Source organism: Phyllobates terribilis, unplaced genomic scaffold (genome assembly GCF_046119375.1).
Source record: "Phyllobates terribilis strain yellow unplaced genomic scaffold, ASM4611937v1 Scaffold_2__4_contigs__length_985480577, whole genome shotgun sequence".
Classification (NCBI taxonomy): domain Eukaryota; kingdom Metazoa; phylum Chordata; class Amphibia; order Anura; family Dendrobatidae; genus Phyllobates; species Phyllobates terribilis.
Window position 1 is genome coordinate 642,748,638 of NW_027362762.1, and position 13,330 is coordinate 642,761,967.

Here is a 13,330-nt window from a genome sequence, read left to right on the forward strand (position 1 = left end):
TTAAGTAGATGAGGGAAATTAAAAGGAAAGAAGCAGCTTAACATGACTTACTAGCTATTAGAACACCAGATAACACGTCACAGCACAACTAGATTTCTTTTCACCATTTATTAGCAGGAAAAAAAAAAAGCAACAATAAAATGTTTTTTTTTCCTTCAAAGTTTTAAAATAAATTTGAAAGTTTAAACAATAAAAAAAAAAAAAATACAGAAAAATATGTTGATGAATAGTGTAAAACTGCTCAATGTAAACCCACTACGTGGGAATAATCATAATCTGGGAGGTAGGATGTCATTTCTTTCCATGCAAACAATTATTATTTTGGAAATGAGCTTTGAAGGCCTGTGGTGCAACAATTACTGCTCAAAGCAGGGATGAGTATGAGTACTAAAGTTTACTAAAGGGTTCAACCATCTTTCTGAAAAAGCCTCCCAAACATTAATTTACTATGAAAAGGTTTCCTAATTATATTGTGTAACCTAATAAAAAAAAATAAATCCTTCAAGGTTCCTGTCTTTGCCATAACACAGGGCCCCTACACATCAATTCCATCACAAATAAGGATCATAAATAATTATCAGTTGTTCACAAGGTCAGGTGGTCAATCAAAATAAGCCATAGTGGAAAAACTGCCGGCAATAGTTGCTTGTGACACTGAACAACAAGTATCTTCTGTATCAATAAATACACATTCAGAGTGATTCATGCAATCTGGCACTCCACTCACACAGCAGCAGGTAGCACATACATTCTTTGGGAGGTTTAGTAATCCCAGTGGAATGTGCAATGGTAACGTTAAATTCCCTCTTTTCCTTTCCTCATAGTTGGCCAATATCCAATATTTTTCAAGAACTCCTAAACTAAAAAAAAAATTGTAGGGCTACCTAGCAATAAAAGTGAAATACCCAACTGAAATTCCGTAAAGTCACAACAAGCAAAAAAGGAAGGTAACAGGTTCTTTTTATCTTAATTATTTCCGGCACCCTTATATTCAGGGTTACCATTCTGCAAACAGCCACAACCTATCACAAATACACAATGGCTGCTGCATTTAGGAAAAAAAAATTGCAGGGAAGGACTTTAGAAGCATCGGGCCTGCTCAACTTCTTTAGTGCACCCCACTGACAAGAAGAGAATTAAAGGGGTTGTTCACTTCTCGGACAACTCCTTCCTAAGTGCTGTTCTCCCCAGTCTAAAACTATAATTAAAAAAAAATAAAACAGACACTCGCCTCACGCATCAGCGACATTCCAGCAATGCTAGGTCTCCCGACACTCACGTGACGTTGTTATACCTCATGAGTGCTTCACGTAAATCAGCAGCCGCTAAAGGGCTGCATTAACTCACACTTCCACCGGACATCTGATTGAAGGATGAAAAGTGCAGCCTATTAGTGGCCACTGATAGTTATGTCACATGAGAGCCAGAACAAGTGCTGGCATTACTGGAATAGTGCCTATGTGGGAGGCCAGTATAAGAATTTCTTATTTTACTCACGGATACTGGACAATCCCTTTAATGAGATAACCAAAACATCTTTTTTTATTGCCTTGTAATACTTAACGAGTTTAACTTGCCTGCTCATCAGGTCTATGGAATCTCCCTCTTATGTAAAAACACAAAGGTTTTCCTCGGATTTAAAAAGTGTATATTACAAGGCTTCTTGATAAGGTCTTTCAATGTTGGAAAAAGAAAAATTGGTATGTGCTCATTAAGGCAGGACATATTGAAAAGAGGTAAAACAAGAGTGAATCAAATAACATTACAGCTTTTATCGGTCTATGGGTATAAGTAATGTATAAGGGTCAGTACGCCTGCAATGCAATTAAACATACTTAGAAATTTACATCCATTTCAAAATGCTCTGCAAGCTCTAACAGTTAAAGAGTCACGTTTCCCATGTATAGTCTCTGAAAGCAATCTGAATGAGGCGAAGTTCAAGCTGAAAGGCATCTGGGCGCTCCTGAGGGTTAGCGGACAGCATCTGCTGAAGCACCTGTTTCATACGTCGATTCATTGACTTTTTCTTCAAGGGAATAGTGAGTTCCATTTTAGGGTTTTCCAGCAATGCCTCCCCAACAGGAACGACTTGAGCACCCCTCTGTACATAGCCACCAAGAAGCCTTTTTTTGGTGTGCGTGTCCAAAATAGTTATACGCTCTAGCATGGCCCAAAGGATAATTCCAAGTGCAAAAATGTCTGCTTTTGCGGTGTAATGACCCTCCCATACCTCAGGAGCCATGTAGAAATCAGTACCACAAGCTGTGGATAAAAAGCTCTTGTTGACACTTGCTGGTTCTTCTGGATTCAGCCCTGAACTGGAGCATACTTTGCTTAAACCAAAATCAGCTACTTTCAAAGTAGGTTCATCCATACCATCCCGGGCTTTGCAGACAAGAATGTTGTCAGGTTTTAGATCGCGATGTATGATCTGATTCTTGTGTAGGAATGCAAGTGCACTACTTAGTTGAAGCATGAAGCTGGTGTTTGTTCGACGACTTGGTCTTCGGGTTAAGATGTATTCATTCATATCCCCTCCATCACAGAAATCCATTACAAACCAAAGGCAGTAAGTGCTGCGTGGGTCAAATGCAATTTCACCTTTCAAAGAAGTTTCTACCAACTAAGAAGAAAAAAAAAAATCTAAATTTAGAAATAAGGTTACAGTAATAAAAAAATAAGAATCAAAATACTTGGAGCAACTGTCATTTCACGAGTTCTAAAATGATATGTATTTATAGAGAATATTTACTTTCCTCGTATTTATCTTTGTGTTTTCACTTTTTAAATCACATCCATTGAGGCACAGCTGTAATGTATGGCTACAGTTTATCTACAATGTTACTATAGGAAGACTGTTCTAGTCTGAGGCACATCTCTGCCTCCTCAGACTGGCTACTGCACATACACACAAATCTATTACATTGTTACTTGAAGTCAGGGTGTTTTAGAGCAAGGGCAGACAGGTTTTAAACAACAGGTTTCTTAATCACCAGGAAAACATGTAACTGCCACACGTATACTGAAGGGTATGAGCCTTAGTAAGGTGGGAAATGAATGGTCACTTTAAATGTCCTACTGGCTGTATTTTGCATTAAAATATAGGGGCTTAGTTTAGTCAAATTTGTAGGTTTAATTGTCCGTTTTATATAAACACTTTAGAAAACAAATGTATTAGTCCATTCATCCAAAGTACTGATCTTTTCCTGTTTGCTTGTGGAATTTAGTGTAGTGAACGGGTGATGCATATGATAACTGAGCACACAATTCAGAATCTAGCCAAAGGCAATACAATTTCTACCTTTTTTTAATTTGTAAGGGCTCTTTCACAGGTCAGTGTCCAGTACGTGTGGTGACAGTTTCCACACATATCGGAGACACAGTGTGTTTCCATGGATCGTGTGTCCGTGTGATCCACACGTAGACATGACAGTTTTTGGCTGGCACAGATCACACAGACCCATTCAAGACAATAGGTCCATGTAAACACGTATCGCGCACGGATGCCATCCACGTCGCACGGACCGGCGCTTGGGAATCAGCGGTACAGTTATCACTGTTCCCAAGCGTAGGCTACTGAACGCTGCCCTCATCATAGTCCCCTGCCAGCGCTGCGATCAGCACCAGCAGGGACAATGATGAGAGTAATAGTGTCTGCTCCCGGTGACTCCACCTGTAAAAATAAGAATAAAATGAAAAAAATCCATATACTCACCTGTCTTAAGTGTCCCCCCCGTAATCCATGTGACCACTCACGCTAGGGATCCGGGGAGAATGACTCACTCCAGCAAGCGGGCCCCAAGGCTGCACTGAGCTCAGTGAGTGACAGGACACTGCTTGCTAAGCACAACTCCAGGGCCCGCTCGCTGGAGCAAGTAATTTTCTCCGGCTCCTCAGCGTGAGCGATCGCATGGATTACAGCGGGGGACACTTAGGACATATATGGAATTTTTTTATTATTACTTTTACAGGTGGACACTGCAAGAGCAGACTACTACTCTCATCATGGTCCCCTGCTGGTGCTGATCGCAGTGTTGGCAGGGGACAATGATGAGGGCAGCGTTCAGCACCCGGCACTTAGGAACAGCACTAACTACCGCTGATTCCCAGGTGCCGGTACGTGTGCTCCTGACGTGGCACACGGGTGCCACACAGGTGCACATGGACATCTCCGGTACTGGAATTATCAGGACGTGTGAAAGAGCCCTAAAGAACTGCTCATCTGTTAAGACAAAAATAGTAATGTCCACAAAAGTAAATATAAAATTTTCACCAGATTTCAGAATAGAAGCTGCATACATTTTTCAATAGATCCTGATAAGGATGGCATACTTACTTTGAAAATCCACATCAAAAAGGCTGTGTAATTCTTTTTGACAGTTTCTCTTAATCTCCACCTAGTTAACCTGATTTACAGCTCTACAATTACCTGTTCACTGCTGCTGCGACCTCACACTGCTTAGTACAAACTGTCACAGTCAGTGAGGCTGAGTGGATGCAGATTGATTACAGTTGGGGCTCAAAATGTAGTTTTGTTTTCTTTATAATATCAGGATTATACAGTTAATCTGACTTGGATTTTCAAATAAAGTACACCAGACTCATTAGGTTTAAAAGATCTATTTAACAGTGCATGCAGTTTGCATATTGAAATCTGCTTCTGCTGATAGCTGTGATTTAATATCCAGGCTTGCATGAAACACATGGGCCAAATTAAATTACATTTTTATTATGCTTTGAATTAGCCACACCAAAAAATGCTGTCGCATTCTCACCGGAAGATAAAGTCCAGAGCTGGATCCATGTAGCATGCGTTGTACTGTGCCATCTCTCTGTAAGACACACTCCTCCAGGTGGATTACATTAGGGTGTTGACCCTGGATACTGCTCAATGCCCAAAATTCACGCAATGCTAATTCAACATTTTCTGGTGCCCGACAGCGAATCTTTTTAACAGCTACACGTTGACAAGTTCTTCGAACTAATGCTTCATATACCACTCCATAGCTGCCTCGACCAACTTCCTTTATAAGGTCATATTTGGGCTGACTGGTGACCATCTTCAGGTTCACTGAAAAAAGTAAAAATGGCATTAATGTGAATTTCCACAAACTTACGGTTAAAATTATAAGTGTGAAAATCATTCCAGTAGAACTTCACTTTAAAGAGGCTTTCCACCTAACACTTTTATAGCAAGTTAATGAGACATACCAAAACAGTGTGACAGGTTGGTGTCTAACTGCTGGAGTCTCCAGGTACCTTTATTGAGGGGGCCAGACTGCTCTGATAACAATTGATCCTTAGGGCTTGTGCAGACGAGCGTATAAATCAAACGTATGCCAGTAAACGGTACTTGATCATGTACATTTTTTAGTGTAGATGTATAAAAACAGATGTATGCAAAATAAATGAAAATCATCTGAGTTTTTTAGGTGAAACTTGGATGATTTTTTTTATACGCTCGTCTTTTCTTGAACTTATTTCTTGGCAAAAAGGTGTGTAAAAAAATAAATAAAAAAAAAGGGAAATGAGAGCAAAGCATGGTTTATCTTAGGAGGATCAAGTCTCCCTTATTTTGCTCAGATATCAGAGCTACAAGTATCACAGTTTCGTTCAAACTACAATGCTAATGCCATGTTTATGTGGGAAAAAAACATTGAAGAAGTAGTCCACTTTACCAGTGAGGCTACAGCACTATGAAACTCTGCAATCAGAAGCGCAAAAGGTAAATTGTTTTGTTACGACATTATACTAAGTTGTACAGTAATTTAAGATGTTCTATAATGCAAGTCCAGGAACCAAAAAGTTGCAGAGGTTTGGTTGAGTCTAAGGGTAAATTCACATGATTGTTTTGCGATGCAATTTTGCAGAAAAAAAACAAACAAAATACAATAGCTAGTGAGAAGAAGCCCTCCTCTCGATTTTGTGTTGCTTGCATATCCCAAAAAAGAAAAGATGGAAGATGAATAGAAACCATACCTTTCTTCATGCTTTCGCTTGAATAAGCTTTCAGATCGCAGATGTTGTCATCATGAATTTTCAGTATCATACCACTGCGCCAAGTTGCAGTTTGCATTGCGGAGAAAAATTGTCAAAAGCTGCTGCCCAGTAGTACCTGAAAGATAGAGATCCACCAAAACAAACATGAAAGGAAAACGCTTATAAATGGGGCCATGAATCTATTGAAGGGAATCTGTCAGGAGATTCATGCTACCTGAAGCACGGGCAGCATGAATCAGAGCCTGGCTGCGCATTTGCAGTCAGATATGCTTAGCGTGCTTTGACATTGCAATTTTTCACACGCTCGTTGATCTAGTCAGGGATAACATCTGAAACCCCCACCCACAAAACAGGATTAGGGCGTATGCGCCGACGGGGCCATAGACTATATTGTCAACGTGCCCTCTGATGTACATCATTTTTGGGCGTATACGTATAGACAACTACCACATCTGTTGAAAACAGTATGTCCCTGCAGATTATCACTATGGCTGCAGGTAAATACAAGTTTAGTTTTGCTGCCACACTATTTAAAAGGGAACCAACCTCTCAACAGATTTAAGGCCGCCATACACATTAGTACAAAGTACAGAGTAGTATGGCACTACAGAATCCAATGGGTACTCAGATAGGGTCCAACCCCACAGGGCTGTGGAGTTGGTATAAAATGGACCAACTCCAGCTCCTAAAATATATAATACATTGGGTACAGTAGTTCAATGCAGTTTGTGGGGAATATTTTTTTCATAAGAATTTGGGAAAGTTATGAAATGTCCTATAAATGTCTGTCCTATTCCTGATCTAAGGGTCTAGACTTTTACCTGAGATGAATCTGTGCTACAGTAAATTTATCACTTAAACATGAGCCATGTATGAGGGAGTTGGAGTCGGTGTCATAGATATTGAGAGTCGGAGGTTTAGCTTACCGACTACACAGCCCTGCAACCCCATAATATTTGCAGAAAAAAATCTAGCACTCCAGAATCAAAGAAAATCTTGGATTTTATTTACTACAATCCAGAAAACCCAATGCTGTGCATATAAAATTGTGATGTTTCGGTCAGACTTTTCTCAAACATGGACTATACAAACAACAAAAACAGGAATGAAACTGTCAAATAGGCATGATTAGATCAATATCAGGTGAAACCATGTATAAAAGCCTGTGGTAAAATACAATACTAAAACAAAGCTACATAGAACTAAATCCTGCCTGAGGATTTATACTCCTAAATTATTTCGTTTTAGGTTTTCGTTTTGTATTTAACGACGTGATTTTATACATGGTTTCACCTGATATGTATCTATTCATGCCTGTTTGTCATTCCTTTTTTTTCATAGTGCATGTTTGAGAAAGGTCTGATTACCCGAACCGCCACAATTATATGCACAGTGTTGGATTTTCTGGAGTTTGGGGTGCTAGATTCTTTTCTGCATGTAATGTTGGCACAATCATACACATTTTAGTTCACATTGCTCGTTATAGTTATTCATCATAGCCATAAATGTTCAGTGACACCAGGCAACGAACAACATTTTTTCCAGGAATGTTCTATCAACAAAATTTTGCTTATGCATTAATAAATTTCCAGTGAAAATATATTTATTCTCAGAAATACCAATAACTTGTTTTTAAATGAAAAAAAAAATAATCAAGCACAGCCAACTTAATTTCAAGTGATGATGGCCTGTGATTGGTCAGCTAAAACGACAATTTGTTCTAAACCCTTTAAAAACTCCCCATTTTGGGCTTGGAAGACTAGGCTTTTTTTAAATTTTTCATTGTTGCATTCCAGGAGCCATAATATTTGTAATTTTTCGTTGATGTAGCTGCATGAAGGCTTATTTTTTTGCAAGACAAGTTGTATTTGTCAGTGAGACCTTTTTCTGGATACACATCTGGATAGTATAGTATGTAGAAACGACCTTTTATTTTAATTTAAATAATTTCATGATGGTTAAAAATAATTTTCAGTTCATCAGGGCATGCATAAACTCACGCGTTTCGAACTGAATGTTCATAGTATAGCATAGTACCCTAATTCACTGGAGTTGTTTTAAATTGTGACTATACAAGATATGACATCAAAGGGCAACTGCTTATTAGCATAACCCCCCCCCCCCCCCCCAAAAAAAAACAAAACACCTGTTATTTTTCAAAACGACTATTTGGATGTTTCTAAACGGTAAATGTAAAAAAATTGGATGTTTTTAGTTGTCATTAAGATTTAAAAAGAGAAAAACACAGTAGTTTGACAATAAATGGTTTCACCCAACCAGTAACCATGAGTGGAGAAAAAGTTTTTTGTTATCATAAATATTCTCTGAAACAAGGCCAAGAAAGCAAAAATTCTGCCAGGTTATGTACACTTTTGAGCACAACTGTACATATTAAATATTTGTTGTCCCTAAATCCTTACTCCAATTAGGATGTGAACACCCTCAAATCAAACCTGAGAGTCTGCACTCTAATCTCATATTGATTATATAACTGTATCTTGAATATGTTTTGGTAAATAGGTAAAATGCCAAAACTTGTGTCAGGAAGAAGACACATTAGAGTATGGCATCTGATACAAGAGCATTGGATGCGATATGCTAATGACACTCGGCCCCCGCTCTGCTGCGAGCTTAAGCCGAATGTCAGTGCTCCGATCCTCTCACATGAGTGGATTGCAGTAGAGCTGCGGAGGAGTAGGAGAAATTAATTTCTCCATCTCCTCCTGTGTCGGCGTGAATTGCACTGCACTCAGGTGATATCCGATTGCAGTGCAATGTTTCACACGCACCCATAGGCTTATATGGGTGCGTGCGATCCGAATACTGCATGTAATCACAGCATGCTGCGTTTTTTTTCTCAATCCGATCAGAGCTGAAAAAAATGCATATGAGCACAAAATCATTGTTTAACATTGGACCGAAAGCAATCAGATTTTTTTTTTCTTTATCGGATTGTATCAGTCCAATTTAATCACAAGTGGGAGCGAGTCCTCACTGTCCAAATAAAAATTAACCTAATTATATATCCGTCATAGAGCACAAAGTACCATGTACTCATGATGTATGTGTACACCATATACCGATAAGGGGTCAAATTTTTACCCAATGAAAGATTATCTTGGTTGATATTCATCATTAATTTTAATTAAATGTGCTTGAGGGTCTGAAAGGGACTGTCAGCACACACTGACTGTTCAAACTAAGTACCGCCACTATATGGTTCATGGCGGGGCCAATCATTTACATATACCTTTTCCATCTATCTCCACCACCCCTTCCTATGCTTCATAGAGCTAGAGAAGGGAGGAGATGGATTCAAATCAAGCAGGTATGAAGGGGTATTTAAGTGATTGGCCCGAGCACCTGGACTTGGTTTGAACAGTCATTCTGTGTTGACAGAGTCCCTTTAAAGAGATGTCAGCACAGAATGACTCTACAAAATAAGTACAGGCGCCTGGTGCTTTATGGCGGAGCCAATCATTTACATACACCTTTCAACCTGCTTGTTTTCTCTCCATTGCCACCCTCCCTTCCTTGATTGTCAATTCTGGATTCATAGAGCCAGAAAAGGGTGGAGATAAACTGAAACCAAGCAGGGGGTAAGGTGCAATGAACTGTTTGGCCCTGCCTGTACTTCGCTTGAACAGTCATTCTGTGCTGACAAACTTCCTTTAATGATACATTATGTCTGGGCATTCTCATAAGAGCACAATTTTTATTTTTTAAAACTCCATAATAATATCATGCCTCAATCAAATTAACCAAGGGGAACAAAGTATGGTTCAGTTCACAGCAACAGGACTTCCATTTAAAGTGGAAGCCATGATAGCTCCAATTGGACCTCACTAGAATTTGCCTCAAGTGCCGTGTGTAGGAGTGCACTGCTCCCCTGCCTCCGGACATCCAGGTATTAGTGCATGCTCCAGTGTTGCAGAGGCAGATTGTCTCTGCAGCACCAGAGCAATGCTGGGGGAACGGACGCTTGCCCGATCCAGCGACCTACCGCGCTTCAGAGCAGTGGTTACAACTGATAACACTACAATGGCAGATGGTAACCTTGGCAACCAGCAGTAAACAATGAAATTAAAAAATCCCATTCGTTCTTGAGAATAGAGAGGTAGTATGTTCGAGTTCCTGCAGCTGTGTTTTGCGGTGGTAGCCAGATGCAGCACATGCAGGGATTGCCTAACAAACAGGCAATCCCTGCATGTGCTGCGTCTGGCTACCACCGCAAAACAGGCAGGCGCAGGAACTCGAACATATTAGCAGGGCACGCCCAAGATACTCGGATAACACTCATCACTACAGAGTATTTTTAATAAGATTTAATTGCAAATTTGCCATTTAACTCATTTGACACAACTTCTACTAAACTGATCTGTGCAGCATTCTCGCTCATGCCATGAATTGTTGTTACACTGAGGCTGATGGCAGCACTCACCCATTCCAGCACTCGTACTATGGCATCCCTATAGTACTGTGTGACAATACCCTGATAACACACATTACGTGGGATATCGCCCACTGTGTGGTGGCATCGCCATGTAAATCTACAGATTCCACATACAGGCCTGCACCTACCATGTCACCCCTGGCCTGCACACACGCCTACACAGCCTATTGTGCAGCCACAGTGTACGTTACTGCATCTTATTGTTCACCCCACACACGGCACCTCAGCTCCGTCCTTGCCCCAGTACAAGCGCCTAGCACATAGATGTGACCAGATGACAATGTGCCCACAGCCCCCAGCTACTGCGATAGCCGAGGTCAATGAAACAAGAGACATTTTCCGTGCTCTCACCTCAGCTTTCCTCTCCTGTGGCCGCCGCCATTTTCTTTCGCTCGCTCCCAAAAGCTCGTGCTTGAGGTATGACGACACACAATGAAAACCTGCGCATGTGCCTGAGCGCAGCGGTCCTGCGGGCGGAGAGGCGGGGCCTGAGCTGTGACGTAACCATGCCGTGTGGCGGGAAACAGAATGTCCCTGAGAGCGCGAACGGAGGCGTATCGTGCTGTGTGCAGGCCTGACTGACTGGAGTGATTACTCCCATATTAGAGGGGCTGGCTATGGAGAACTGGTCCATGTACAGTGTGACTGCAGAAAACATGGAGTAGCTTGCCATGTATAGGGCTGGCTTAGCAGATATCAGGTGTGAGGCGTCTGCTGCCGCTCCATATTATTTTCATACTACTTATGGGCAAAGCAGAGCACTGAAATGAATACTGTAGACTGCAGTGTCCACACCTGCACCTCTATAGTAAATGCACTATAGCACTCACACCTGAGTCAGGGCCAGACTGGGGGATTCCTCTTACCTAGGATAAACCAGCTAGTTATAGGGATATTTTTGCTAACCATATTTAACGTTACATAATCATTGTAAAAAGTGACTAAGCGTCGCGATTGCATCTCCGCTATCATGGACCTTTATATATTTTAATATTTTGCACAAATAAAGTGAGAATTTTTATTGAAGACTTCACACTTTTTCTTTATGCATTGTAAAAAGTCCCTATTATATATTTATATATCTGTATTTTCCTTATTCCAGGTTGGATAGATTTTCAATAATATTTGGCCACAATCCTGTTCATTTTACCCTCTGATAGTGTTCGGATAATTAGTCTGCCCTTTTCTTGTCTATTCTGGTTAGCGGAGACACCTCATCCATGTGCTGTCTGGTCCTTCTCACGTAACATGATGTGTTTGCTCATTTCCTTGACGACGTGCGCGCTGACGTTGTTCGCCATGCTTTGCACATGCTTTTTGTGTTATCCAGATATGACCAGTTATCATACCTGCATTTGTGCTGATTGATTTGCTGCCCAGGTGAGCTTTAATATAGAAACTTACTGCATTTTAACATTAGCCTTGCCTCCTGACGAAGCCCAATGTGGTGACAGATTCCCTTTAAGGCACATATGTCACACTCTGGCCCGCAGGGTGAGTATATTTGGTCCTCGATGCCGGCCGGGTCCTCTGGGTTTATTCGGTCTCCTGCCCACCATCTCCCTTTCAATAATATAGACATCTTAGATGCCGATACAGTTGAAAGCAATGATTGAGGAGGGATCGTCAGCTGATGCTCCCTCTCCCATCATTCCCTCTCTGTGTCTGACGTATCAGCGCAGCAGGTGCGATTATGTCATTACAACGCACCCGCTGCAGCCTCCTTGCCCCTGAAGATGCCAGTCATGGTGAAACATGTTGGGAAGGCTGCTGGTTACAAATTTTAAAAAGCAATATTTGTAAATGGTTCATGATATGCAATAAGTGGTGGTCTGCAGCCACACTAAGCAAAGAGATATTAGAAGGGAATAATCTGGACAGTCCATGTTTTTTTTAAAAAAAAGTGAATAATGGTGGAACTAGTTCATACTATCAGTGTGATTTTTGTTCATTGATGCGAGCACGTAATCTATATACTGACCCATCTGGTCAGTGCTAAAAGTTGATTAAGCGCTATCAATTAGTTCCACTTAAATAGAGGAGACAAGTGAAGCAATAGAAGTGAAATATTACCGAACTAGGAGGAGATGTCCTTTAGTAGATGAAATCACTAGTAATTAAACTATCCCTTAAAAGGATAAGAATTCCTTCCACTGTATTTTAGGACTAATACAGAGATTATACAGAGACCAATACAAATATTGTGGTTTTAAAGGATTGAATATTAATGCTCTTTAATAGCGGGCACACGTGATCGCCCGGCCGCTGCAGGAAGCCGGTGGCTGGGCTGACACTGTGCACGCTATTAAGGAGAGTGAATAGTCACCGCTTCCCACTTCCATAGTCTCGGCAGGGGGAGCAGTGTCTATTCCGGCAGCTGATCTCGGCGTCTGAGGGCGCATGGCAGTGATGTCATGCGCGGCTCACACGCTGAGATCATCTGGTGGCAGAAGGACAGGACGGAGCTCTAGAGCAGAGGGAAGGAAGGTGAGCAGAATCCTTTATTTTTTTGTGTGAATGAGGATGGAAGAAGGGGCCGGGATGTGGGGGAGGGGGCCGTGCATGCTGGAATGGGGGGGGCGTGCATGCCAGGATGAGGATGAGGATGAGGATGGGGATGCTGGGCTGGGGATGGGGATGCTGTGAAAGGCAGGCTGGGGGACAATGTATACCAGGATGGGAATGGGAGTCATATATACCAGGATGGGGATATATAGATACAGAATTGGGGGACATGACCCCTATGACAGTGTCAGAAGCAGACCCCCTCCCCCATAACAGTGCATTATGACCACATTTTTTGCTTTAATTTTTTTTCCCATTTTCCTCCTCTAAAACCTAGGTGCATCTTATGGTCCAGTGCGTCTTATAGTTCGA

At 41.3% G+C, this 13,330-nt stretch overlaps 1 protein-coding gene across 1 annotated transcript; it reads right to left on the reverse strand.

Annotated features, from left to right (window-relative positions):
• Positions 1–202: 202 nt before the first annotated feature.
• PDIK1L (PDLIM1 interacting kinase 1 like) lies at positions 203–10,943 on the reverse strand. The gene is made up of 4 exons (XM_073666662.1): positions 10,805–10,943; positions 5,980–6,115; positions 4,776–5,071; positions 203–2,623 (listed from the first exon to the last, which is right to left on the reverse strand). The coding sequence occupies exons 2-4, from the start codon at positions 6,074–6,076 to the stop codon at positions 1,889–1,891; spliced, it is 1,128 nt and encodes a 375-aa protein (XP_073522763.1). The 5' UTR covers positions 6,077–6,115; positions 10,805–10,943; the 3' UTR covers positions 203–1,888.
• Between the last annotated feature and the right edge of the window lie 2,387 nt (positions 10,944–13,330).